The sequence below is a fragment of the Excalfactoria chinensis genome, chromosome 3 (genome assembly GCF_039878825.1).
Source record: "Excalfactoria chinensis isolate bCotChi1 chromosome 3, bCotChi1.hap2, whole genome shotgun sequence".
Classification (NCBI taxonomy): Eukaryota; Metazoa; Chordata; class Aves; order Galliformes; family Phasianidae; genus Excalfactoria; species Excalfactoria chinensis.
In genome coordinates, this window is record NC_092827.1 from 891,635 (window position 1) to 919,357 (window position 27,723).

The 27,723-nt window shown below is 48.0% G+C and overlaps 1 protein-coding gene across 1 annotated transcript; it reads left to right on the plus strand.

The window, feature by feature from the left end:
• ADGRF5 (adhesion G protein-coupled receptor F5) lies at nt 1-27,717 on the plus strand. Its single transcript, XM_072332229.1, has 21 exons — nt 1-161; nt 8,559-8,685; nt 9,628-9,688; nt 10,248-10,418; nt 11,078-11,254; nt 12,166-12,293; nt 12,765-12,823; nt 13,276-13,418; nt 14,107-14,319; nt 14,858-15,091; nt 16,226-16,390; nt 16,491-16,709; nt 17,414-17,632; nt 18,495-18,644; nt 19,688-19,881; nt 20,023-20,196; nt 21,149-22,513; nt 23,399-23,440; nt 23,528-23,587; nt 25,738-25,822; nt 26,394-27,717. The coding sequence occupies exons 2-21, from the start codon at nt 8,584-8,586 to the stop codon at nt 26,471-26,473; spliced, it is 4,041 nt and encodes a 1,346-aa protein (XP_072188330.1). The 5' UTR covers nt 1-161; nt 8,559-8,583; the 3' UTR covers nt 26,474-27,717.
• The last annotated feature ends 6 nt before the right edge of the window (nt 27,718-27,723 follow it).

A 27,723-nucleotide genomic window follows, 5' to 3' on the forward strand; every position in this document is an offset into this window, starting at 1 on the left:
AGGTTCCCACTGACTGCAGGAAAGGGAGGTCACGGCAATCTGTGGATGCACACAGAGGTTCTCACTGCCACTCGCGGACGGTGTGATTGACTCCAGAAAGAAAAGCAAAAGGAAAAGAAGGAACCCTCAGCGTGAGAACCAACAGCACAGCACGCATAAAGGTGTGTCCCGAGCCTTGGGGAAACAGCAGGCAGGGAGCAGGGCAGTGGGCAGCACTGCATGGCAGCTCCTCGGGGAGAGCGCACGGCCAGCGCCTGGCTGCAGGTATGGCCGATGGGACGGAATGGCACCGTGCTCCTGGTGTGCTTTAACCACTCGGGGACGGTGTCTGAGGGAATGCCCAGGGCTGGGTCTGGCCGTGCAGAGCCCTGGGGATGCTGCAGGCACTGCAGGGAGAGTGGCAGCCACAGCACTCTCATTTCATGGCGATGCGGTGGTACAGACTGCGCCGGTGGGGACTGCACAGTGTGGCCATCTGCCAGCACGGGTGGTGGCATTGAACTGGGGCTGTGATCACTATGGGTAAACTCGGTGTGTGTGGTAATGCAGTGCTAACCTGCTCTGTGTTACTGTGACATAAGGCTCACTATGGGGCTTCAGAAAAGATCAGACTCTGGGCAGCCTGGTCTGGTGGTTGGTGACCCTGTACATAGCAGGGGTTGATACTGGATGAGCACTGTGGTCCTTTTCAACCCAAGCCATTCTATGTTCTATGATTCTATGAAATGATTCTATGAAATGACTCTGTGATAAATATACTGACTGCATTAAGGGATCTTTTGGCCTGTTTGATGCTGGCTCAGGGCTATGGCAGGACTCTCAGTGCAGGCAGCTGGCACAGTGTTTCTGCCAGCCCTACAACACAGTGCACTTGTTTCCTTCACCATCAGTCTCCAGCATCCCCAGCTGGGATGATGCAGGCAGAGGAGAGGGGCTTGGAGCACCCGGAGCCACAGGCTGGGAATGCTGCATGCTGTGTTGTGTTTATTTTGTTTCTGTTCTGTTCTGTCTGTGTTTTGAGCTGCTTAAACTAAATCCATTTCCTTGGTAGCACGTTGGAATGCTGAAGTGCTGTTCCCAGTGCTCAGTTAGGCGAGACAGGGATGCTCCTACTGCTTTCTCCCACTTTTACAACTGTTTATGAGGATGGACATATTTGACTGTTTATGAGTGATTGGACAAGGGAGAATGGTTTTAAACTGAGATGGGGGGTCAAGTTGGATCTTAAGATGAAGTTTTTCACCCAGAGGGTGGTGATGCACTGGAACAGCTATGCCTACCAGTTCCATAAGGACTAGGATTCTCTGCAAAGGTGGCTGCAGTGGGAGTTCCTGCAGCCCTGGGCCCCAGTTCCCACCAGCAGGAATGCACTGCTCTCCTCTGTGCACAAGGACCTGGCAGGTTTGGTTGATAAGGGTGTGGTGTGAATGCTGCAGCTCTCACCTCCAGTGACAGCTTTCTGGGAAGCAGTGAGACTGTGAGATGCAAGGGAAGAGCAAGGGGAAGGATGGGAAGGATGCTGGAAGCTTGGAGCTGGAGTCAACCCCCATTTCTGTCTGTTGCATCCCTTGCTGTTGCAGCGGGACTTCTGTGTTTCACAATGCTCAGGTCCTACTCTCACGCAGGAAATTCATTACTTCTGTCACTCAACCTGTCTCATAACATCTGGCAAAATCAGGGAACAAAGTCCCCCACAGGCAGTGCTGGGGACAGCCCTGGTGGCTGCACAGCAGCGATGGCGGAACTCGGCCCGCCGGACCTGGGGAGCGCTGCGCAGCAGCAACACACGGCTTCCAGCTTCAACAAACAAACAAACAGGGAATGTGCGTAGGCTGGAGGAAGGTATCTTTGTCCCCATCTCCTTGACTATTTTTGTTGTTTTTAACACCTCTTAGACAGCCTTGATAAAGCACTTTTCCAAAGTCTGAATCGGAGACGTGGGAAATTCCTCCAACTAGGCAGAGCTTCCTCGTATTGTTAGCACACAAAAGGCAGCGCGGCCTTTCCTGGAGTTCCTTTCTTTAACCCATTCATCTTGATCAAGAAATTGCTGCTCGCAGCAGAAGGAACGAGGCAAGCATGGAGGTGAATGGCATCATCTGTGAGAGCAGTGTTATATTGGGGCTGTACGAATGGCAACTGCAATGATTTGCTGCTGGAATTAACCTCAGCCTCATGAGAGAACCATGGCTTTTGAAGACAAGATGGGATGAGTTTATGGCAAAACCCAACTCCTGCAAGAAACGCAACTGCAGGTTTGCTGGAAGCCATCGCTCAGGGCTGTTGTCTCAAAGAAGGGTCCAGCTGCCTTTCCTGGGCTGATCCACGTTAATGTGTGATTGTACAGTTTGTTTCTCAAATGGTTTTGCATATTGCCCTGTATGTGCAGCTGCCACCATCACACCACCTGACCCAGCACCTGCAGCAGTGCAGCAGGCTGTCCCCTGCTCTGTGCCCTGCAGGCTCTTGTTCACGGGCTGGGATAAAGGTAGTGGGGAGCCCAGGGTCCTGCAGTGGGCTGGGGGTGTTGCATGAGGAAAGTGGGTGAGATGGAAGACTCAAGGTGTGCAGGAGCAGGGAACATGCTTGAGGTCTTCCCAGAGATGATTTGCAATGGCCCGTTGCTCTCCTACAGAGGAATGATCCATGCTGCATGCTTGTCTGGGAAGAGCAGTTCCTGCACTATCCCACTGCAGCAGGCCGTCTGTAATTACTGTGCCGTGTTTGCATGCTACATCAGGGGAATTACTTAAGTATTTTTAAGTAATTTTTGACTACATTTGCAGCCCATTCTGAGAGCTTCTCTGCTTACAGTTGCAGCTTCCGATGGCCCTCCCATTTTATAACACAGATCTCATCACCTTAATCCATGATTTCTGCACTCAGCACGTAACCGTTACAAACTTCAGTCCAGAGAAAGCCAAAACAGGATGGGTGTATGGAGCCTGGCTGGGAAGGACTTAATTTTCATCATCACAGCCCAAAAGGGGCAGTGGTTTAGATCTGTTGCTAAAACAGCACTGAGGGTACACGGGTGTTTTGTTTATTGCCAACAGTGCTGCACAGCATCAAGGCTTTTTCTATTTCCTGCTCTAGCTTGGTAGTGAGTAGGCTGTGGGTTGGGAGGGGATGGAGCTGGGAATGCTAAGGCTGAGGCTGCTGTGAGCAGCACAGCTGGATGGATTCCCCATGTAAATCTTGATATGAAGCATTCATTTCCAAATGACTTCCCCGATAGCATAATAGGGCTGTGATCTACTGTGCAATTTACCGTTCTCAGAAATTCTTAGAGAAAGGCAGAGCTTCCCTTCATTGTTCACATACAGAGGAAAAGCTGTGCTCCAAGACCACAGGCTTGGCCCTCAAAAGCCATCTGGTCAAATGTGTAAAAGCCATCTTCATTCCAGAGCCACCCTACGTGCCTTGTGACAGGCTATTCCCAGCACAGCCCTTGCTCCCCAAATGGTTTTGCTCTTCCTTCTGGAAGGAGAAAGCCTTTGAAGTCCATCATTCTCTGAAGCCCAGCTTGCTTGTACCTGGCTGCAACAGTGCTGAGTCTGCAATGCCCCCAGCCCCTCTGGCTGTGGCATGGGAATATTGGGTGACCTTCCCTTCCTTCCTCTCTACATCTGTCTTATTTCAAGACTATGGTGTGAGAAGACTGATTGCCACCCATAAACTCTGCTCCTTGATTCATAAGATGTTCTGTGCTGTTAATGAACATCTGCCTCCAAAGTGACCTGCTCCCTGCCCTGCTTCCAGCCAACCCTGCAAGAGCAGCTGCAGCACTGCAGCAGGAGATGCGTGCTCCAGCATCCTTAGAAAAAAGAGGCAGACTCTCAGCAGCTCACCTGAACGGTGTTTGTTTCAGCTCCCTCATGACCCCTCCTCGGCCTAAGAAACACCACCCATACCCCTAAACTGACCATCAGGTGCAGCAGTGTTCTCCTGCACCACCAGAGCCCAGTGTGTACAGGGAGGTCACTGTCTCTCTCTACTCAGCCCTTGTGAGGCCCCATCTGCAGTGCTGCGTCCAGGTCTGGGACAGCTGCCCAGAGAGGCTGTGGATGCCCCGTCCATCCCTGGAGGTGTTCAAGGCCAGGTTGGATGGGGCCCTGGGCAGCCTGGGCTGGCATTCAATGTGGAGGTTGGTGGCCCTGCCTGTGGCGGGGGGTTGGAGCTTCATAATCCTTGGGGTCCCTTCCAACCCGGGCCATTCTGTTATTATGTTTGCACTACAGGGTACATGGATGCTGATTTGAGCACAAAGTGCAGTGATATTTGGAGCCAGTCCAAGCATCTGTCTAAAGCCCAATGTTCTTGGAAGTCTCCAGAGTGCTGGTAAATGAATGAGTCCCATCTGTGCTGCCTGGAGAGCTGTGGTGGCCATGGTGGCAGTGCCTGAAGCCGTGGATGGTGGGGGGTTCCCTGCCTACAGAGGTTGGGACTGGGACTGGTGGTCATGAGGTCCCCTCCAACCCACACTGTTCTATGGCTGTGTTGGTGACATTTGGTCTTGATCTCAAGCCTAATGCCAAAAATGCAGGTGGTGTGTGGCACGCTGCCTGTGTTCAGGTTGCTGGTAGCACAGTGCAGCTGTGCAGGACACAGTGCTGCACAGAGCTGGGTTTGCAGATCCAGAGCACAAACACCTGCACAGCTGCACTGCCGCCTCCCACGGGCTGCCCTGCAGCAGCAGGAAAAAATTGAGAGGTTAATAAAACACAACGAGCAGGAAACGTGCAGTCATCAGACTTTCTAGTACTTCAGAGCTTCCATATCTCTATAGAAGCAGCCTGTGGCTGGCCTGACCCAGGGATCTAATCCAAAACTCACTGCAGTCCATGGAAATTCCACTCTGACAGGTGCTGTTAGACCTCCCTGTTTAGTGTATAAATACAGAAGTGAGCACATGGAGATTCCCACCTTCCCTGTCCCACACACAGCTGTCCTACACGTTGCTTTGTTAACACGGGCTGTGCTGTGGGATGGACCAGCCCAACAACTGCTGCTGCTCCAGAGCGGATGAGGAGGGGAAGGGGACATCTGTGGCTCCATGCCTTCTCCCAGCACATCACCAGGGATGGGTGGATGCCCCCTGACCTGCGCCTCTCCAAACGTGGTGCATGCAAGCACCTGAACAGCACAGAGCTGCACTACTACTGTCACATTTTCTTTGCTTTCTCAGTCTTTCTGTTACTTATGACACTCCAACACAAAGCTGGAATGGGAGCTGAGCAGCACATACGCAGTGGGGAGAAAATGTGCCAGGAAGAAGGCAAGAATAGGGAAGGACCATCTTTTCCCAGGGAAGGGACGGCTTCAGTGCCTTCCCACTCTGGGTTGGGTTGTGGCTATTTTCAGCCTGCCAGACCAAACATCACGTGGCACATGGAGCAATCAGCCCCCGCTCAGGACAGCCACAGCATCTGTTTGTGCACAACCACCGTGCCACAAATTAAAACCTCCACTGCCAAATCCTGAACCTCTGCCTGAGCCCCACACCTCCCTTCGCTTAACCAACCACCTCCCCTGCACCCCTGCTGGGCACAGAGCTGGGGTAGCACAGCTCCTTCAGCATCACAGCGTGTCCCACCACCTGTTTATTGCCCATCTGGGCCCTTATCGCTCCACAGTTCAGTGTGGAGCCCTTGATTAATTTGTGTTTATTTCAGTTTTGTTCTCGTTCTGATGTGTTATCTAAGGTCAGCGCAACTTCCCCCGCCCCCTCTTCCCTTTCAGCCAGCTCTCCCATGAAATATTGTTGTGCCTGGGTGTGTGTTTCTTAAAGTCATTGTGTGTTTCATGTCTGAAACAAACACTGTCCGACCATCCAACTTATTACGCATTCCCAAAGGTCATGTTTGAAGCACAGAAGGGAAAGCTCTTGTTGTGATTGTGGAAGAATAAAGCAAGCAGGAAGAGAGGGCAGGGGATTTAGCCCCAGGGACCAAGTCTGAAATAGAGCACTCAGTGGCTGTCTGACCAGCGTAAGCCGCGGCCTGGCTGCTCTCTTCCCATCTCCTGCTCTGTAGCAGCTCCTGGTTCCTTTCTCCATGAGCCCTTCACCCCCACATGTCTCCCATCGTCATAAAGCTTTCACACAAAGTGCCCAAAGAGAGAAAGAGCTGTTTAAAAAAAGGAAAATGCTTTTGCAGGGATAGTGCAGCGTGATTGAGTTCCAAATGTATAGCACACTTGGAAAGATGAGGTACATCAAGTACCAAAGATGTGGTATGACCACAGTGCTGGAATGACACAGGAGCCCATCAAGAATAAAATTCTTTAGTCATCAAGAATAAAATATCTCTGCCATGGGTGGTTGCACGAGGATGCTCTGTGTAGAAGTGCTTGCTTCAGCTTGCACTTGGAACCCCTAGCCAAAGAAGCCTCTCCAACACCCTCTGGTTCTTGGTAGGCATGGATGAGCTCTCTCCAAGACTGCTAGTGGAACAGTGCCACTCTCTCATCATCTCATGGCATGACAGATGCTCCGGCCCCTAAGCATCTTCGTATGGCCACGTTTCTCTACAAAGCAGATGTGCTACCAGGTGTGTCTGCCTGTGAGAGAGAAATGGGCGCCTGGGAGCCAGGCAGAAGGTGGATAAGCAGCGCCTACCAGATGAATAGGCCTAAACTCAGGAACCCAAGCAATGAGCCATGGGGCTGTTGGTGTCAATAGGAGCAGTCTAGTCACCAAACCTGAGATAAAACCCTGCTGCAAGAGCAGCACACCATGCCAAAGATACAGTGCTTCTGTCCTAGTTGGTACCAAGGGCTCTTTGGACCATGCACAGTGGTGAGACCACAGAAGCCATGATCTGCACGGGCACAAACACCCTGCTGAAAATTGAGGTAACTGCTCCAAAGAAAGGTCAGCCCTCAGCAAACCTTTCCTTTCCCAACATGGGGCAGTGTCTGTTGGGGGATTTTCCACCCACTCAGCTGGTGTTTCCTGTGCTACCTGCTATGCGGTGGAATGGGTCATATTGCAGTTATCTTGCTTTGCAAACACAAGTCTTGCCAAGTTTTCTTCTTCTTGCAGGAAGTCCTGCTTGGTCATGGTATGGACTGGACCTGTTCTGCTGATAGACGGGAACAAGTTAACTTTCATTTTTCATGCAGACTCTCTGAGCGTAAAGAGGCTGTGACTAATAGGAAGGCTTACAGAGGAACAAAGGAATTTAACGTTACAGGTCAAGGAGGATAAAGTTGTGTTTCACAAACAAGGGTGACCAGTGTGACATAATGTGAAAAGGGTGTGAGTCAGAGCACTCCTCTGGAAACACCGCCTGAGGAAACCCTGGACAGGAGAGTACGTATGGCTCAGCACCTCTGAACCACTGAACAAACTCCCTCAGATGAACGCAGTTGCTGCAGTGACAGTGAGTTAAGCAGGCTCAGAGAGGAGCACAGGGACAACGGCAGCACCTCTCTGAAGGGACAAAGTGGCTGCACTGAGTGCTGTAGATGTAGCCTTGGTTTCCTGCTTGCTTAGATGCCTTTTCCCCCAGAGGGTGGTGACGCACTGAACAGGTTGCCCAAGGAGGCTGTGGATGCCCCATCCCTGCAGGCATTCAAGGCCAGGCTGGATGTGGCTCTGGGCAGCCTGGGCTGCTGGTTGGTGACCTGCACACAGCAGGGGGTTGGGGCTGGATGAGCACTGTGGGCCTGTGCAACACAGGCCATGCTGTGATTCTATGACTACGATTCATTTCTACAAAAGCTCATGGTATTAGTCAAGCTAACTTGATTGCTAAACAAGCTGACCATTCCACTCATATGCTGTTGATTCTTCAGAGACTTTCCTCAGTGCTTTCCTTTCTCAGGGTGGTTTCTGCAGTCTGCTCGCATTCTGTCTCTCGCCATTGCTCCCTGCTGGCTGTTAATCGGAAAGTGAGAGAATTGCTTTGTCAGCAAAACTCAGAAAGTGCATTTTCATACCAAGCCACAATTCTAAGCATACCCTTCAGCTCCCTCTCTCTGCTCTCTCGTCACTCATGGTGGGTCGGCACCAGCTAGAGGGGTCTGCGAACATTCTGCATCACCTGTTACTCTTAGCTGAGATATTAACAATATGGAAGATGTTGTTTTCCTGGGCTGTGATTCCAGGCACCATGCTGTATTCTGGCATGTCAGCACTGTTACATTCCATGCTGTTCACTTGTTAGCATCAGTGCCATTAGTGGAGCTGCATATTAAAACCCGGATTACATGTACTTTTTTAGCAGGGGATATCATTTTCACTGTTACCCTCATTAACAAGGGGCAACAGACATGCAGACATCTCTAGCTGAGCCTGTGATGTAACTGTGCTGTCTCCAGAAGGTTCTTCCTCTCTCCATCCTGAGCAGGTGTAGGCGACATGAAAAAAGGAAAAATAAAGGAGATATGGAATAAATGTTCTGGTGGCAGCAACAAGAGGATAATTAGGAATAACTGCAGACCTTGTTTTGTGCTCCATCTGACATAGCCTCAATGCAAAGCTTTTATAGGGAGTATTTCCCACCGTGGGAGACAGCTGCAAATCTCCTGATCCTTCTCCACTTTCCTCCTAGGCTGTACAGCAAAGCTGACAACAACATGCCATCCCCAATTACTGCAGCCCTTCACCTCCTGTCTCTACTGGCCACGTGCTTCCAGATGTCTCCAGCCTCAGGCTTTGAGCCATTCACCCAGCACACTGTGAGTATCCTAACCCAGAGCCATGGGTTTTAATTTGCACTCTGCTCATAGAGCCCAGCTGATACAGCCAGAAAGTCTTCGAGGAGGGCAATACAAGATAAAGTGGGGGACATGAAACCAAAGAATAACTGCAGTGTGGAGGATGGATCGGAATCCAGGAACCGGGCTCTTTTTTTCCATCCTTAAACCCTCACCAGAAGGAATTGAGGAAAACCTGTGGGCTCTCACTTGTGTTAGTCTACAAGGGATTTAGTTTGCCACCCCCTCTGCTCTGCCCTCGTGAGGCCCCATCTGCAGTGCTGTGCCCAGGTCTGGAGACCCAAGACAAGAAGGACAGGGAGCTGTTGGAGAGAGTCCAGAGGAGGACACAGAGATGCTCAGAGGTGTTCAAGGCCAGGTTGGATGGGGCCCTGGGCAGCCTGGGCTGGTATTCAATGTGGAGGTTGGTGGCCCTGCCTGCTGTGGGGGGTTGGAGCTTCGTGATCCTTGAGGTCCCTTCCAGCCCAACCATAATGTGATTCTTTGATCACACAGCAGGTGGTTCCTCTGTGCCCAGAGCTGGCTGAAGGGCTGCCAGCCTATTCACCCCTTCTGTAAACAAAGATTACAGCGGGGCTCAAGAAACTGGCCAAGCTACAAACTTCCTGCCTACATCTTTGCTTGTTCCCTGGCTTCCCTTTTTAACATCAGTGCCAATGAAGTTCAGGGCAGGACTGAAAAAGCAAGGTGATCTGCAAGGCACTCCGCTGCACCCCGGGTGAACCCAGCCCCACCAAACCCGTGCCACCCCTCCCTGTTCAACCCTGTGGGGTTTTAGCATTTCCCGGCACAGAAGACACAAACATTCTGCTTACAGAGGAGTTAGTTAGTGGGAAGGTTTTCTTCACTACTTTTAAAGCTTCATTTCTTTTTTCACAGAATTTCTCTCTGTTTCTCCCACAGACCGGCAGGGAGGTAGGAGAGGAAAGCTTCCACCCAGGGCTGCAGGTGCAGAAGCGAAATGGTACGTGCACGTATATATGGCAATGGAGCGGGTCTCCAGCAAGGCATGAGTGAGGTCACTGCTGGGACAGAGCTTTGGCAGTCAGAAAGAGGAGGCAGTAAAGACATAAAAGAGAGGTGCAGAATTCTGTGTGGTCACAGATGGACACATATAGGCAAAGTTCCTATGCAAGATGAAACCCGTGGTGTAGAAAGAAAACCAGAGCACAAGCAGCTGAGTGGTGTGGGGTCACAGGATAACCCGGCACGGCTTCAGTTCTCCTTGACAACCCGTTTGACTTACTGAGACAAAGGAGAGGAGGGGCGAGACGGCTTTTCTGTGTATATCTTATGCCATTTATATTTGCTTCCTATTGGTCTGAGACCACGGATGTCTGTCTTTGGTCGGGCAGGCAGCGGGTAGAAGCAGTGCAGAATATCTGCACAGCTGGAAGTAGGAAGTGTTCCTAAACAGAGTGCTGTGCTCTGCCGCTATGACATTGCAACCAGGAGCCAAGGAAGCCCCCAGTTTAGGAGTTCCCCTCACCCAGCTTTGCAGTCTCACGCCATTTCTTTTGCAGTGCTTATTTTCAACCTTCCACCCCTGGACTATGCCATCGACATTGAAGTGAGCCTCACCAATTCATCCTTCCTGGAGCCAATCAGGGAGTATTTCAGAAACTTCAGTCTTCAAGTTTCAAGCAATATTTCAGATGTAGAAATGACAGTTTCAAGTATCAACATTACAACAGGTGGGTCGGTTGTTTAGTTTTGCGTTCTGGCTGCCATTCTTGCTTGCCACTATTTGATATTTCCCACTCTTACAGAGTGATCTCTGCTGCCCAGTGAGAGATCCAGCAAAGCCGGGTCACACAGGGTGGTTTATTACCTCCACCCCACTGCTTCTCTTTACATAACGTTGGCATTAGTAACCCCAAATGCCTTTTTGTCCTAAGGAAGGGACGGATTAGAGGAAGCCTGAGTCAAAGAATTTTGCTGCAGTTTAAATAACAAGCAGTTCAAGTTACTTTCAAGTTTCAGGAAGCTGTGACAACAGCTATCAGACTGTTTCCTTCCCTCCCACTTGTGTTTGGAGTGTGAATCACTGCAAGGGCTCTGCTCTGACCTGGCAGGCTGCGTGAGATGCAGTCAGCACCAGGCTTACTCGTATGGGTACCAGGCAGGTTTTATTACCTTACCGTGGTTGTGAAACATCACATCCAAGCAATTAAGGTAGCAGAGGGTATATGAGCACTCCAGGCCTTTACAGGGACAGGGGAGGACTGTTCCCTGGGGCTGTGGGTGCTGTGTGGGGCTGGGGCTGGGCCCAGGGATCCTTTGGGGCCCCTTCCTACTCGGGATGTTGTGTGATTCTCATTCTGACCATGTCTCTCTGTCTGTCCACCACTAGTCTGTGTGTCCAGTGAGGACAAGAGCTGCTGTTCTTGTGAAAGCGGATATGCCTGGCCAAGCACAGGGTGCAGTGACCTGATAAGCTGCCCTTCTGCCAGCTTGGCTCCCAACCAGCCGTGCGGCTACACCAAGGAAAGGCCTTTCTGTGGGCCCTACTGTGAGCCTCAGAATGCAGGTAAGGAGAGATCATGCCGAGCATGAGCATTGCACACCTGTGTGCTGCTTGAAAGATGGAGCAGAGCTGAGCAGAGTGTTGGGATGCCTCCATGCCCTTGAGTGTGTAAAGTGTGTAGGATGCCCTGGATCTCTCTTTTCTTTCAATGGCTGTTTATAAGGGTGGACAGTGATAGGGGTTGGACTCGATGACCTCTAGAGGTCCCTTCCAACCCCTACAATTCTGTGATTCTGTGATAGGGGGAATGGTTTGAAACTGAGACAGGGGAGATTTGGGTTGGATATGAGGAGGAAGTTTTTCCCCCAGAGGGTGGTGACGCACTGAACAGGTTGCCCAAGGAGGCTGTGGATGCCCCATCCCTGCAGGCATTCAAGGCCAGGCTGGATGTGGCTCTGGGCAGCCTGGGCTGCTGGTTGGTGACCTGCACACAGCAGGGGGTTGGAGCTGGATGAGCACTGTGGGCCTTTGCAACACAGGCCGTTCTAGGATTCTATGGTTCTTTGTAGCATGGGGCCCTCTCAACACAACCTAGTGCCATGCAAGAGCCCCAGCTCCTGCAGTCCTTCCAGTGCCTCTGTGGGAATTTCTGATAAGCAAAGACAGTTTCTTCTCCTCAGATTTTACAAATGTACCCAAATTGTGTCAAAATACTCCGGAGGAGAGGAGGAATCAAACAAATAAAAAACCAGCACTATCTTTTGTTCCTTTTCATTTTGTGGCTCTCATGACAAGATGCCATGACTCTTTAGGAGCCTGGCTGCTGACTGGACATTCAGGCTGGCAGTAGTTGGATGGAGCTCTGCCTGTTGCCTCCACAACCCAAGGCAGAGCTCATGGAGGCTTTAAGGAAGCCACTACGGCTTGTAGTGGTAATTGTTGCTTTTGATTTATTTTTATGCTTTTCCTTACAGACTCATGTGGCATGGGAGAGCCCACTGTAATGAATATGTCAGTAAGACTTGACACAGCCTTCCACGATGACCTCAGGAATCCTTCTTCAGAACTGTACAAAAAATACAAAGCTGACCTCGATAAAGTGGTAATGGTTTTGTTTTCCGTCTATAAAGCTACAAAGCCCTCTTAAAAAGCAGCATTTATCCTGTGTCTCAGCACCTGGTTTGTCACTGTCACTGCCCCATTTTGCAGTGGGGAGCTGCAGAGGCTGCAGCACTTGTAGCTATGAAGTGGGTCACAGCTTAGCTCCACTATAAGGACAAAATTCCCCTTTGTTTTAACACATAGGAGGACAAGGAAATATTCAGAAATCTTTTGCATCAAAAACATGTAAAAAATCACATTATTGGTTCCAGCTTCAATCCCCATCAGTGCGTAGAGAATGGAACCACCCATATAAATGTATTCTGGTGGCAGTGGGAAGAGCACCAGGCCCATTCTCTCAGATATGCCGCATGCTCTCGCTCACAGCGATGTTGGATGGAGAGAGCCCTATTTTAGGCATGCTGGATGATATGCAGAGCTCTCAAGTCATGTCATTTGTCTCTGTTTTCAGTTTAATGCTAGCTACGGATGCTTACCAGGCTTTGTGTCAGCAACAACAACAGGTTTCAGGTATGTAAACAATTCTGTGTTTTCCTAGGGGGCACAAATCTCTCCTCGAGGTGACACAACTCGGCAAGGCCTACAGTCACTCTGCTTAGAACTCATGCACAGTATGCACATGTGAAATAAGAGTATCATAGCTGCAAAGGAAATCCCAACCATTAGCATGAGAATAGGACTGTGGGTAACATAGCTCTGGGCAGCCTGGGCTGCTGGTTGGCAACCCTGCACACAGCAGGGGGTTGAAATGGGATGAGCACTGTGGGCCTTTGCAACCCAGGCCATTCTGTGATTCTATTATATGATTCTATGATTCTTCTTATATACCAGAACAAGCTGTGAGTCCTACGGGAGCCTTTGGCTCTCATACCTTCCTAGCCACACAAGATGGTCCCACAGCATAGAAATACACCAGTATGCAACAATGCCAGTTCATGGTGCTTCTTTTATTGTCTGCTCAGGCCTGGAAGTGTTGAGGTGAGCTACAGAGTGGAGGCAGGATCAGCGAGCTTCCACCAGCTGGAGCATTCCAGCAGACTTGCAGCACAGTACGTGTATGAAACATTCAACATTCCGACTACCTCCTTCACTGCAGATATGACGAGTAAGTGCAGAGCTCTCTCAGCGTTTCCCTTCAACATTCACTTTATGTTGTTGATTATCTCATTCTGGACCTACAGACACTACTTATTTCTCATCTGTTTCACTTCACCCTGTGCCACCAAAGCTTAGAACTGGAATGAGATGGCCATGCATGCAGCATTTCCCTCTGAAAACCAAACCCTTCCAGCTACTCTGTTAAACCCTGATGCAATATCTCCATGGGAGAGAGGCTGAATCCCTTGAGCTCAGCCCCAGAACTGAGCTCTTTGTGTGTCAGGCTGCCAATACTCTCCACGCCGTCACACCAAAACAAGCAAGAAAGAACACGTTCCCTTTGATTTCCTTGGCACTTTGTCCATGCTGCTGCAGCTCAGTGCCCAACAGAGTGCCCACATCTATCTCTCATGGTCTGAGCACTGACCCAGCTCTCTCTGACGCCCCTCTCCTTGGGTTGCTTCTCCTCCCAGATTTTCTCCTTGGAAAGCAGAGTGCAAGTCCATCCTCATAAAAGCTGTCTGGGATCTTTGGTTGAGGCAGCTGGTAGGAGACCCTGTGGGAAAATGTAGTATCTGCTATCAGAGGCAGCGCCCTGCAGCCAAGGCTGAGTGTGTGCAGCTGCAGGGCAGCTGGGATTTCCGCAATGAAAGGGACCATGAAGTAATGCAGAAGGCTGCACTTTGTCTTCCCAGATCACGTAAACTTCACTGTGAGTCCTGCCCACATTTTTGAAGGGGATACCATCCAGCTGACGTGTGAGATAAACACCGTGACTGAGAACACGACCTGGTATCATGGCAGTCAGATCATCCTGAACAGCTCACGGCACTCCATGAGGACAGACAGTAACACTGCGATGTCACAGGCGGTTCTTACAATCACCAACGTTACGCAGGAGGATGCTGGTATGATTTCCTATCACTGAAAGGGCAGATGCAAATCTCTAGTGTAGGTAATCCTATGAGAAGCATACTGTAGGTAATACTATGAGAGGCATGCAATGCCTGCGACTCCCTGGAGCATCCCTCATCATTTTCCTGTCAGCTTTTGGTCCTTTCTTGGTCTGACTGTTTTCTGTAACGAACCACCTACTGACCTGCAGTTGCCGTACGATGTAGAAGATTGACGTGGGTATTTTTGGTGGCTGCTCAGCAGTGAGGCCACCTCGTCCTCTGTGTGAGGTAACTGAGGCTGTGACTGCATTTTGCCTCAAAGGCCCTTGTCCCCTTTGCAAATGTAACCCAAGTAGCAAGAGCCCACCGAGTTTGGTTTTTCACATGCCCTTGTTTAGAGCTTTTTGATAACCAGAGGAAGGGAGATGGGTGACATTGTGCCAGGACATGTTAAAACTCCATGCAAAGTAGCTCCCAGTTCACACCTCCAAATGTAGGGGAACCAACAGCAAAGTGTGCTCCGTGTGAAGGTGTTGTCTTTGTCTTACAGGTACCTACACATGCACTTTTGCAAACAGATACCTGTCTTTAAATCTGATAAACAGAAGCACAGAGGAAATACAAATCTCTCCACTACGTATCATCTCACACTCAAACAACTATAAAGTTAGCTGCAACAGCCCTGAGATACAGGCAAACAGCCCTGTGCTGTTCTGTTGCATTGACGGACAATTGCCACTGCTTACCGGTGAATGGAAGGTGAATGGAGCAATCAGAATCACAGGTGAGATTTACAGAAAGTTGCCTTTCACTGCTGGGTTTGCATGTCTGTCAGACACCTCCAGCTGCTCAGCAGCAGCCAGCCCAGAGGTCTGAGCCCAAGGTGGGCATGGGGGATACCCATACCAGGGGCCAAGTGTTGTATGGACTCCATATGCCCTGTCCAAGTGTAGGTGGGATTCTGGGCATCTCTGCGCACTGCGTAGATATTGATACTCAACATCTGTGCCATCCTGATTGGGAACAGCTGTCTTGACCACCATCACAATGACTGTCCAGAAAGCTTATTTCTGCATCCTCTGCTTTTAAAAAAACAAGGGTAAGGGTGTAAGGGTGTAAGGGTGTCTGTGATTATCTGCTTTGTCCCTGGGGGATGGAAAGCCTCTGTGCACCATGTAACAAGATGAGCTGCTCCCTTCAAAACCGCTCCAGCTTACCTAAAAAGTGACTCCACGTGGGACTGTGATCCATCACATGCCAATCGAATCAGACTTCCCATTAGGCTTTACTAATAGCATGAACATAAGGGTTAGTGTATCTCCAGGCCCAGTGTGTTGCAGAGAGACACGAAATAACATCAGTAGAGAAACTCACAAAGGTCCATTACAACCAGCTTAATGCCCACTGTCGTATTTACTGGGTATGGATTCCTTAGATGTTTTATGGGTATGGATTTTCTGTTTAGTGCTAACCATTTGTTATAGAACGAATTTAGCAGAAAGTGGGACATACAGATAAACCTTCAAAGTTTAGTTTGGGTCACCAACCAGCAGCCCAGGCTGCCCAGAGCCACATCCAGCCTGGCCTTGAATGCCTGCAGGGATGGGGCATCCACAGCCTCCTTGGGCAACCTGTTGCCCACCCTGACACATCCAAGCACTGTTGTAGCTCTAAGTTAAATTAATTTGGGCTGCATAGCTGTGCTGAAAGCAGGGCGTTGGGCCTCTGAGACCTCTGTGAGTACTTCCAGAAAGAAGGATTAGAAAGGACTTCATCACTGATGTGTTCAGGTGGCGTTCTATCAGAGGGTGCCTATAAAACCACCAGGCTTCCTTAGCTAGTGTGACCGCTTGGGATTTCCAGAGCCTAACTGCTGTTAGACACAGCCTGACCTTCAATGGGTTCTTTTTTTCTCTAGGAGTTCCCAGTTTCAGCAGCAACTGCACTGAATACAGGCTCAACGTGACGGACTCGCTGTGCTTGGCCGATCAGTCAGGTACGGTGACGACATACACGTGTGAGCTGCAGACAGGGCACGGCGCCCGGAGCAGCCAGGACATCCAAGTGATGTACTTCCGAGAAGGTAGGAGGAAGCACAAAGAGACAACCTGCTGTCTGAGGCTCTCTGCAGTGCACACCACACCCTCAATATAATGACATTTGTCTTGTCTTGTCTCACTCAGCCCAGGTAAAAATGTCTTCCAGTGTAAACACATCAGTTTCCGTGGGATATGGCTTCAGTCTACAGTGTGAAAGTGATGTGAGCAATTATGACAGCATCAGCTGGGAAATCCATTCTGGAGGTAAAACACAAGCAGTAGAATGCGCTGCATGCATTAGAACCAACAAATCCACGGCCACATCCATGCTCATGGTGAACACTGCCACTCTAGACTGGAACGGTGAGTGAACATGGCTTACACCAGCTACAAAGGCGATGAAATCATAGGATCCTAGAATGGCCTGTGTTGCAAAGGCCCACAGTGCTCATCCAGCTCCAACCCCTGCTGTGTGCAGGTCACCAACCAGCAGCCCAGGCTGCCCAGAGCCACATCCAGCCTGGCCTTGAATGCCTGCAGGGATGGGGCATCCACAGCCTCCTTGGGCAACCTGTTCAGTGCGTCACCACCCTCTGGGGGAAAAACTTCCTCCTCAGATCCAACCTCAACCTGCCCTGTCTCAGTTTCAAACCATTCCCCCTTGTCCTATCACTGCCCACCCTCACAAACAGCCGTTCCCCTCCTGTTTAAATGCTCCCTTCAAGTACTGGATGCCCACACTGAGGTTTCCCCGCAGCCTTCTCTTCTCCAAGATAAACCAGCCCAGTTCCCCCAACCTTCCCTCACAGCAGAGCAGCTCCAGCCCTCTGACCACCTCAGTGGCCTCCTCTGGACCTGCTCCAAGAGCTCAGCATCCCCCGCCCAGCAAATAGCTGAGGGATATCATGGGAGATACAAAAAACGAGAACTAAAGTTAAAATTGCTCGAGAACAGAGAACCCCGATACTGTCAGGATTGTGCTTGTCCAGTACCAGGGCTGATGGGCATGCAGAAGCTGCAGAGCACTTCCCCTGACTCAGACATGGCTTTTGTGTCACTGCTTTCAGGCACCTACATCTGCACATTCTCCCAGGACTCTCTGAACAGTTCTGCTAGCGTGACAATCCATGTGATTCCCTTGCCGCTGAAGCAGCACATCTGGATAGACCCCATTAAAGCTCCTATCGTGTGCGGGACGACCCAAGCCCTCAACTGCTGCATAAGTGCTAACAGCATGGAAAATTATCAAGTTACATTTGTGGTGCAAGGAAAAGAATTTCAAGCTGGTAAGAGTAAACTTGTGGAATCACCCGTTACGTACTGCAACCCAGACCCCCTGGTTTTTTGTTGTTTTCAGTTATGTTAGTGTAACCGAATTGTACTTACTGCTATTACATCTACCTGCGAGTACCACTAAGGGTAAGAAAGGATACAGGAATGGGCTTTTTTAGGATGGCTGCCAGGCACAGGGAGCGTGGCTGGGATCAATCAGAAGAGTCACTGAAGTGCTGCCATAGTGATGAGGCACACTCAGCACCTGCAGTGGGAGGGGAGCATCACCAGCACCGTTCTGGTTGGAGATGGCTGAACTACATTTATTTTCTTTTATATTCTGCTCTGCCACCTGCTAGAAATGAGTATCCAGGCAATGTTGCCTATGGCGTTCCACTCATTTCCGAACAATGTAGAACAACACATCAGGAGTGCAGTTCAGAGATCTGTCTTGTTCGTGGCTGTAGGTACCATCTCCAGAGCTGAGGCTTCCATGTCTTTAATCTTAGGGTGGGTGTTTGGCTTTCCTGCTACACCTCTACAGACTGGAAGTTTTCAGGCAGGTGACAAAATAGCTGGATTAGAAGTGATCACTGAACACCTGAACTATCTCAGAAAGCAGCGGGAGCGAAAAAGACAAAGGACTGAAGTGTGAGCAGGGGGAGATGGGGGGATCCTTGGGTTGCTGAGATGCATTGGGTTCTGTCTGGGGGGACTGCAGTTGGGGTGTACTGAGAAGCAATGGGAGAGTGGGACAGACCCGGCGTTCAGAAGATCCAGACAGACATGGTTGTGGCCCACAGAGGAATGTCAGCTTTCTGCTGCCAGCTGGTTGGCCTAGAACCAGTACTAACCCACCTCAAACTTTCCATGCAGAAAAAAAGGAGCAAGGAAATTTCTTGTGCTATTCGTACAATTACACAGAGTCAGATTGCAGGGAAAAGGAGCTGGAGGCGTACTGCAAGTTTGTGAACAGCATTGGGCAGGAGGTCACCAGCCAGAGGATACAGCTGAGCCCGATACCTGGTAAGCACAGAGCTCCTTTTGGCTGCTACATGGGAAATCCCAGGACCTCATGTAAAGCAGACGCCACCAGTTTGATCAGGGGTGACACCTAAAGGAATAGCTCTTGTTTGCCAAGAACTTTTGTCTCCTTGCTGGTGGGAAATTTAGGAATGCAGAGGAAAACACACATTTTGAAGACATTAAAAAATAATAATAATCCAACAGGACGTTCTGTCTTCACAGCCTTTGCTAGGGCAGGCCATTATGTGACAGTGCCACATATATATGCAGACACTTGATTTGAAGTGGCAGCTACTGTGAATAACCCAATCAAAGCCAATTAGCAGACACTCTGTTCATCAAAAAGGTGTTAAGGCATCACTATCAAGACCTTAATGAGCTTCCTATGAGAGCTACAGCAGAACTGAATCCTTCAGCATAAAAAACTCACCCTTAGGTTAGAAATGACCCGCAGATATACAGAGATTTACAGTTCACAAGTGGTCGCTGTAGTCACAACCCACCCCTGCTGTGCAGTGCAATCCAATGGACTGAGCCTGAAACACTGAGCATTCGTTTGGCAGTTCAATCAAGTACCACAAAACGAGGGGCTTTCTTAAGGTTTCTTGCTGATTTCATGACTGGAAAAACAAAACTGGGATGAGAATTTACAGGCCAACATTCTTTTCAGCAGGTTTTGCTCGCAGCTTTTCCTTGAGCAGCAAAACACTGCAGGCCCATAGCAGAGGAACCAGCATCCAGGGACCCAGAGCGTTTCCCAGCTCCCAAAGAAGATCCTGCTTAGGCCTTGGAAGAATGTTTAAGCTATAAATTAATCTTTTTGTATATTCTTACGATGGAGGGCAGTGAAATCTTGGAAGTTACTGGGGAAAAAGAAGACGTCCAAAGCATGTAACTACTGAAAGTCATAATTAACAAAAAGAGAAACTGAAATCATCTTATTAAGAACTTACAGCACTGTGTGGTCGCTTGTCTGATGGGAGGTAAATTATTCATCTCTGTGCTTCTCAGTTTTCCACCTTGGTGTCTTCTTCTCAATACAGATCAGAACAGCATTTCCTGCTCAGAAAACAACACCCTTGGAAGGGAAGGAGACAAATTAATCAAGTCGTGCTCTTTTTTAAATACTACTTTTATCCGAGGCTGCACAATTTACAAGTGCTGCAGCAAGTCATGGAAGATGGAAAAGAATGACTGCGTGTCTGAACAGATCAACAGCCTGCTGCTCACTGCAGAGGTAACGTGCATGGAGGGGCAGGGTTTACCTCTTAACAGTGTGGTGCTCTCTGTGTTATTAGTATGGCTGTAGTCGGTATGAGGGAGGATCAACCTCCAGGTAAATTGCATACATGTGATACCCTGCTATCTCCTGTTCCAGGCCTTGGTCAACAGTCCCCGTGCAAAAGTTGATCTACCTGCATTCCTTCAGAACCTGCAGAATCAGACAGTACTGCTGCAAAATGACAATTCTTCTGCAAACCTCGCTGCGATTGTTACCATCCTCTACAACATCTCCTCTATTCCGGTAGAAGCAAAGACATCCACTGTCATTGTAAGGTTTTATTTAACATTTGTTAATACTTATCAACGCCTTTGGTCGCTTTTGTCGTAAAGAATGACATTCCCCCTGATGGACTTCTGTGGTTAGCTAGAGTCAGGAACAGGAGAGAATTAAAGTGACCACAAAGATTAAATGACAGCAAAGAAACAAGTGTTTATGAAGGCTCAAGATGATGCAGATTAGGAGCATAAGCATGAAAGAGAGATTGCTGTATTCTAGCTTAGCAGCTTGTTCTAGGGGCTCATAAAGGCCAAGGAATGGGCTGCCCAGCGAGGTGGAGGAGTCCATGACCCTGGAGGTGTTCAAGGAACTTTTGGACGTTGTGTTGAGGGACATGGATTGGTGAGAACTGTTGGTGATGGGTGGACGGTTGGACTGGGTGATGCTGTGGGTCTTTTCCTACCTTGGTGTTTCTGTGATTCTATGAATGATGGAGTAGGAGCGGGAATAGAAAATAGGGTTTAAATAAAGATAGGAAGAGCAAATACCAGGGGCCACAATGATGCAAGGAAAATCAACTGATGTTACAACAACTGAATTGCAAAACATATCACAGAAATGCTTGTAAGCCTTGATTGTCAGGTATAGAGGAATAGCACTGCTCTTCTGAGCAGAAATGTGCAAGAAGATTTGATGTTTTCTGGTTGGAGAATGAGATAAGGGAGAAGAAAATCAAAGATAGCGTAAAGGTTGAGGCCTGGGAAAGAAGGCTGGAGAAGAGGAAATATTAACATGTAAAGATAAGCTGAGCAAGTCTACTTTGGAAGCTTTGACTTGAAAATAGGGTGTGCAGAGGATTAATAATTGAACATTTCTTATGGACTGAGCAAAAGAACACGTAGGGCTTTTTCAGCAGGCGATTCTGGGTCTGTGCAGAAGTTATCACCAAAAACAACTATTTGTGCACGATTTCCGTTACATCATTAGTGTTCTATTTTTACAGGATTACTTCACTACAGTGGACGTTATTGTTGCTGATTCCAAAAGGGATCTTTGGGCTGACCTGAATCAAGGGCAGACACCCGAAAGTTCTTTGTTACTGAACGCAGTGGAGAGATTTTCTGAGAGCCTCCAACCGGTTAATAATACCATTCCACATCTGTTCACTGAAACCCTTGAGCTGCAAGGAATGGTTGTCACAGATCATAGCCCTGCAGACTACAATAAGGACTTCAACAACATAGGAAACCTCACAGTTAATGTGCTGATTGATAAAATTGAGACTCTGCCTCTAAATTCAACCATTATCAGTGTGGCCTACTCAGCGCTTGGTCGTATTTTGCCTGTGACTGCGGACAAGTATGTGAACAGTTTAGTGGTATCAACAGCTCTGAGTTGCCAGAGAAACCAGAACTTCCATATTAATATGACCTTTGAGAGAGAAAACCTATCTCTGAAGATGCCGCAGTGTGTCTTTTGGGACTTCAACCTCAACAACAGTAGGGGAGGCTGGGATGGTCATGGTTGCACAGTAACAGAGGATGAAGGCAATGTCATTTGTTCCTGCAATCACTTGACACCATTCTCCATTCTGATGTCACCGGATGATCCTGCCCACAATTCTGTTGAAGATTACATTACCCACATTGGCCTGGCCATTTCAATCATGAGTTTAGCGATTTGCATTGTAATTGAATCCTTAGTTTGGAAAACTGTGACAAACAACACAACCTCCTACATGCGTCACGTCTGTATTCTCAACACAGCCATATCTCTTCTAATTGCTGACATTTGGTTCATTGTCACTGCCTCCATCAACGAACACAACATGCAGAGAAAAAGAGATATCTGTATTGCAGCCACATTCTTAATCCATTTATTCTACCTGTGTGGCTTCTTCTGGATGCTTAGCCTTGGCCTCATCCTTTTTTACAGACTAGTCTTCATCTTACATAACACAAGCAAGACGTCTCAGAAAGCAGTGGTGTTCTGCCTGGGTTATGGGTGCCCCTTTGTGTTTGCAGTCACCACCATTGCTGTCACACTGCCATGGAACACGTACACCAGAAAGAATGTCTGCTGGCTCAACTGGGAGGACAGCAAGGCTATGTTGGCCTTTGTCATACCTGCCCTGGCTATCGTGGCCATGAATTTGTTCATCACTGCAGTTGTGATAATAAAAATACTAAGGCCAAACATTGGGGACAGGACAAACAAGCAAGAGAGGAAGACCTTGCTTCAAATTTGCAAAAGTCTCGTCATCTTGACACCGCTGTTAGGCCTCACCTGGGGATTTGGTCTTGCCACCATCATTAAAAGGAGCCACAAAGCTTTCCACATCCTCTTCGCTCTGCTCAACTCTTTGCAGGTGAGTTACACATAGGCATGGTTTTGTTTCATCTTATGCCCATTTAACAAGTAGTGACATTCCTGCAGTGCTGTGCTAGAGGGGAAAGCTCAGGTTTGTCTTACACATTTCACTCCCAAAGGGCTCTTTGGGAAACCCATTCCAGGCATTCCAAAACACCTTGTGTGATCAGGTTGGCTAACAATTGTGCCTTGTAGATCAATCTGGCACAGACACAACTTCTAACTTTGCCAATGTTTTTGGCAAGAACTCCTATCCTGAAGATGAGGAAAATAGCCCCATTATTTTCAGTAGGGCAAGCTACAGCTCATCAAGTGTCTGCTCTCATTGCAGAACATCTGGAGGCATCGTATGATCTTCTTGTTGTTTCAAGTAATGAGGAAGTATAAACTACATGAAAATCCCCCAAACAGCTGAGTAGTGCTAATAAGAGAGGAACTGACCAAACCCATGTGATGAATGTCAGTCAGCATGGCTTTTACAACCAGAAATTGTTGGCCAGTAGGATGGATTTCTTAAAGACAACAGTAGTTATGTCTGCTCTGTCTCTTAAGGAAGTCCTCAAAACTGTACACTCCAGATCAATCTCTCTCACCTTTTCTATTGTGCACCTCCCAGCTTGGAAAATAGGAAGGGCCTGACTTCCATGTAGAATATCCATTCTTCCAAATGGACTTAATGCTAGCAAACTACCTGGGTCATCTTCTAAATTGGATATTCAGTCCGTCCTGGAGAACTCAGGAACATCAACAGCCCACCATTATGTGAAACGCACCTTGAAAATGGCTTCTATCCAAGAGTTGGGAGTTTTAATAGTCAGTGTGGGCAATGTCTGAGATAACTGTGAGGTTGGTGTTGTCACAAATGTCATTTTTTGTTTCCTAGGGATTATTCATTTTGGTATTTGGGGCTCTATGGGACAACAAGGTAAGAAGTCAAACTATTTCCTGTATTATGTGACAGACTGTTGGAGTTTGTATGTAGTTACTGCATTTTTCTTTCTTGAACAAACAGATAAAAGAAGCCCTGCTGAAGAGGAATTCACTGTCCAGATGGAGTTCACAACAAACGAAGGTGAAGTGCTTGATTTAAGAACATATCTCTATGTCACTGTTGAATAACCTAACGTTCTCCATGTGTCTCTTAAGCCCAATGCACTTCATCTCCTGAATTATTTTTTAGAACTGGCCAGAAAAAGAAACGAACAACACAAATATGAATTCACTCCCCTTTTCAAAGTTCATTATTTCACTTATAAGCAATTGGTCAAAAATGAGAAGGAGCTTGGTGGACGTTTGATCTAGAGCAGTAAATGAAAACATTCTGAATTTCATAAGAAATAAACCACAAAATGTAATGGAACTTTAAGTAAGAGCAAAGACAATTCCAAGGGCACCATTAATTATTCACAGTGTAGGGAAAATTCAAAAGGAATTCCTTGGGGCTGATACCCTTCAGCTCTGAGCAGGGAAGAAGGGACGTGCTGCTGCTGGGACTTCTAAGGCAGCTGATAGGTCAGCCAGCACCTTATTCTTAGAATACAAAATGGGAGAAAGATACAATATTCTGTCCAAATCGTGTCCATCTGCAGTCACAGAACAGCTGAGGTTGGGAGGACGCTCTGGAGGTCGTCTCGTCCAGACTGCAGGAGAAAAGGGTGGCAAATGTCTGTGTCACTCTTTTGGTGACTGAGTCACTCTCGTGGTGCTGAGTTTTCACTTTGTATAGGAACAGAATTTATTCAGAAGAATCTGCTGAAGTTCTGCTTAAGAAAACTCAAAACAGCTCAAAGGATGGAGACTCCCCAACCTCTCTGCCTCAATCTATTCCTTTGTTTGACTTTGCTCACAGTGGAACCATTTTTCCTCTTAGGTGGGGTTCCTTGTATTTTGCATTTGTGCCCAACACCTTTTGTCCTTTCATTGGGCACCAGTGAGAAAAGTCTGACTGTCTTCTGCTTAACAGTTCTTCATTTAAGGTTCTGAGAATAATTCATCTGACTTCTTTAAACCTGTACTGCGAGTACCAGTTTTCTGCAGGAGAATTCCACTGGGGATTCAGAGCTAGGAATATTTCCTAATGCATTTTTGAAGTGCCATTCCTCGTCTCTGTCCTGAAAATGATCTGCTGCATGCGATGCTATTTCAACTTCTGGAAAACCTCATTTTTTCTCAAAAAAGAAGGAATAACTTACACAACTATCATTAAGCATGGTAGCTTTTCATTACCTCCTGTACTGGCACGTCCAGCAGAATAGGGGGGAAGGAGCAAGTTGTTAAGCCTTCAACTCCAGTTCTGAATTCCTTTCAGACAAAATCTCCCCGACCAAACACTTCCAGCTGGAGCTGACTCTGTTGAAGCTGCCCCGGGCTGTCGGGGTTGGCCTGTTTCCATGGCACTTTGACTGAAAAGGAACAAGTAAAGCAAGATTAAAGTCCTGGATCAAAATGTTTAGAGGTTATTAATCTACCTTCTTCCTCTCTCCTTTGATGATAAAGGCGACTGCATGGAACAGCCCAGTTCCCCCCCACCATGGCACAACCTAGTGAGCAGAGACTGACTGAACAGAGAAAGACGTTTAATTCTGTATTATATATATATATATATATATTTAATATACTTCTTGAAGGAATCCCATCAATTTCTCAAACTATGGCAGATCTGAAAATGAAGCATTTTAGCAGCAAAATCTCTCTGGACTGAACACAGTTGTATTCTGCCGCCCTCTAGTGTGCAGAGTTAAATTTGCCTTTGATTATTATTTCATGGCCAATCCCAAGTGAGTAACTCTTAGCCTTACTGCCTACCTTAATGGATAAAGGACAGGAACGTTCTACTGCCTGACACTGATAGAGGGCTGTGATCAGTGGCACAGTCTGATTGGAGGCTGTAACTGGTGATGCTTCCCAGCACCTAGCGCTGGATCCTGTCTTGTTCAACGCTTTTATCATTGACCTGGATGAAGGAATAGAGTCCACCCTCCACAAGTTAGATGGTTAAGAGATAGGCTGTTACCTTTTGTGCTGGGTAGTTTTGTTTAAGGTTTGTCTATCTCCTCCACTGCCATCACAAACATGCAAATGAGTGAGCTGGTGCCATACAAACATCCATCCTGTCCCCTGTCTGTGCTGCAGAACAGCTTTTTATTTTAACCTTTCACTTTTCTCCATGTGACTACAAAGAAGGTTCTAAGCTTCTGACAAAAAGTCATTTCTCTCTTTCAGTCAACATCCCTGATCCTGGTGACACCGATGTTTTCCATGAGCTACCCATTTTCAAGGACATTCAACAACTTATGTGGCAAAACAGGTACGTGACAATAGATTTCTTCTGTTAAAGCACTGATGAAGTTTGGCCCAAGTTCCCACTCGCAGGGTTTGTCTATCCACTGTCCATCAATCTGCCTATCCATTCAGTGACACAAGTCAGGGGAATCACTAGTATAGTTGCTTGTAACCATAGCAGTGCTAGTGGTGTAACTGCCTAACACCAAAGCAGCCATCGGATTGTGGCACATTTCTAAAAGCCACCAGTTGAACTTTGTTTTGAGCTTCATGTTGCCATGATCAGTGCTCCTCATGTAAGTGTTCTGGTATCCCTCACCACCTTGGAACCTGGAATTGTCATTTCATGGATGTCACCACTTCACGTATGATTTGATTTTCAAATAAAAAGCCCCACAGTGCTCATCCAGCTCCAACCCCCTGCTGTGTGCAGGTCACCAACCAGCAGCCCAGGCTGCCCAGAGCCACATCCAGCCTGGCCTTGAATGCCTGCAGGGATGGGGCATCCACAGCCTCCTTGGGCAACCTGTTCAGTGTGTCAATACCAACATATCTCTCTGTCTATCCTTTGGCCTGATCAGTTTCTTGTTTTGCAGGAAAATACACAGTGTCTTCTTCAGAGCCATCCAGCGCTTCCACAGAGAACACCTCCAAGTCAGATTCTATGCTCAACTGAAGCACAGCAAGCGATAAACCATTTAACTATGAAGGGATCTCTGCCCTGTCCATGATACACACAAAAAGCATCTGTGAGTCATCCAGCAGTGGGCTGCTTCCCATTGACCAAACTGTGCCTGAGCACATTCTTCTGGACCAACCTGCTCTGGTTACCACGTAAGGCAGGGAAGCTCTGTGAGGTGAAATTTTACAGGTGTTGTGAATGCCAGAAGAGATAAGAGAAGTTTTGGACTTGGATGGATTTGAAGACCTTCAAGTGCTGATGAAGCCATCGAAGAATTCTCAGCCTTTGAGAGGGTGCTTAGCTCTATGCAGTACTGAGCCATGAATCACAGTGCTACCCACAGCTGTTGTTGTAGTATTTCCCCTATCAAATCCCAGATGATTCCGAAGGGCTGCGCAGATAAACAAGTACCTCAATGCCTCCCGCCTGCTCTCCTTTTAGAGCCTGGAAAGGCAGCGTTAAAGACTTCCTGGAACCAAAGATTGACAACCAAGACCATTTCAGATCCCCCCTTTTGACCCGGAAGAAAAACTGAAGACCAGGAGGATTCCTGTGGGGTTTCTTTCAGATGGAATGTACTGGAAGCTCCATGTAGCACTTTCTAAAGAAGAGGAAGCTTTATATCTTTAACTCTAATTGTTTCTCCTTGATATGTAATACAGTAAGAAAAAGAGGGTTGCTGCCCTCTACTATAGAAGAAACTGCAATTATTTATTGTTACGTACTCATGGAGTCTTTGTATAGCCTGTACATTTAGGTTTCTGTCCAGAGAAGAATCACACTGGGAGGGCTCAGAGAGTCACTTCTGCAATGAACATAAACCAGCACGTGCCAGGCAGGGTGAAAGGTTTTGTGTAGATTATTGTTCTGTGATTACATCTGTGGAATCAGTTCTTTCTAAGGCTGTGTGCCTTTACGAGGCAGGACTCCTATTTCAAGCAGAGGGCTATGGAAAAGCCTGCAAAATACTTGTAGCACATCAAAGTGTTACACACCACAATGCATGGAGACTTAAATTTGAGGCCAATACCAAGTCAGACTGTCAGGTACAGCCCCTTTTGGTTCCTGGGGAATCAGGACTACGTTTACTGGTGGTGAACTTGTTCCCAGGACTTTGGAATGGACCAGGATGGGAAACTGTTGCCTACTCTTCAAGGCACGTGTGATGGTTTGGTAGGGGCAGGTGGTGTTGAATGCAGACAATAAACGAGCATCAATCAAGTGTATTATTTATATTGAAAGCA

Coding starts and splice junctions, on each gene's coding strand:
- ADGRF5 (XM_072332229.1), top strand. CDS start 8,584: ATGCCATCCCCAATTACTGCAGCCCTTCACCTCCTGTCTCTACTGGCC. Junction 11,255..12,165: donor CTGTGAGCCTCAGAATGCAG/GTAAGGAGAGAT, acceptor TTTTCCTTACAG/ACTCATGTGGCATGGGAGAG. Junction 16,710..17,413: donor TGCCACTCTAGACTGGAACG/GTGAGTGAACAT, acceptor CACTGCTTTCAG/GCACCTACATCTGCACATTC.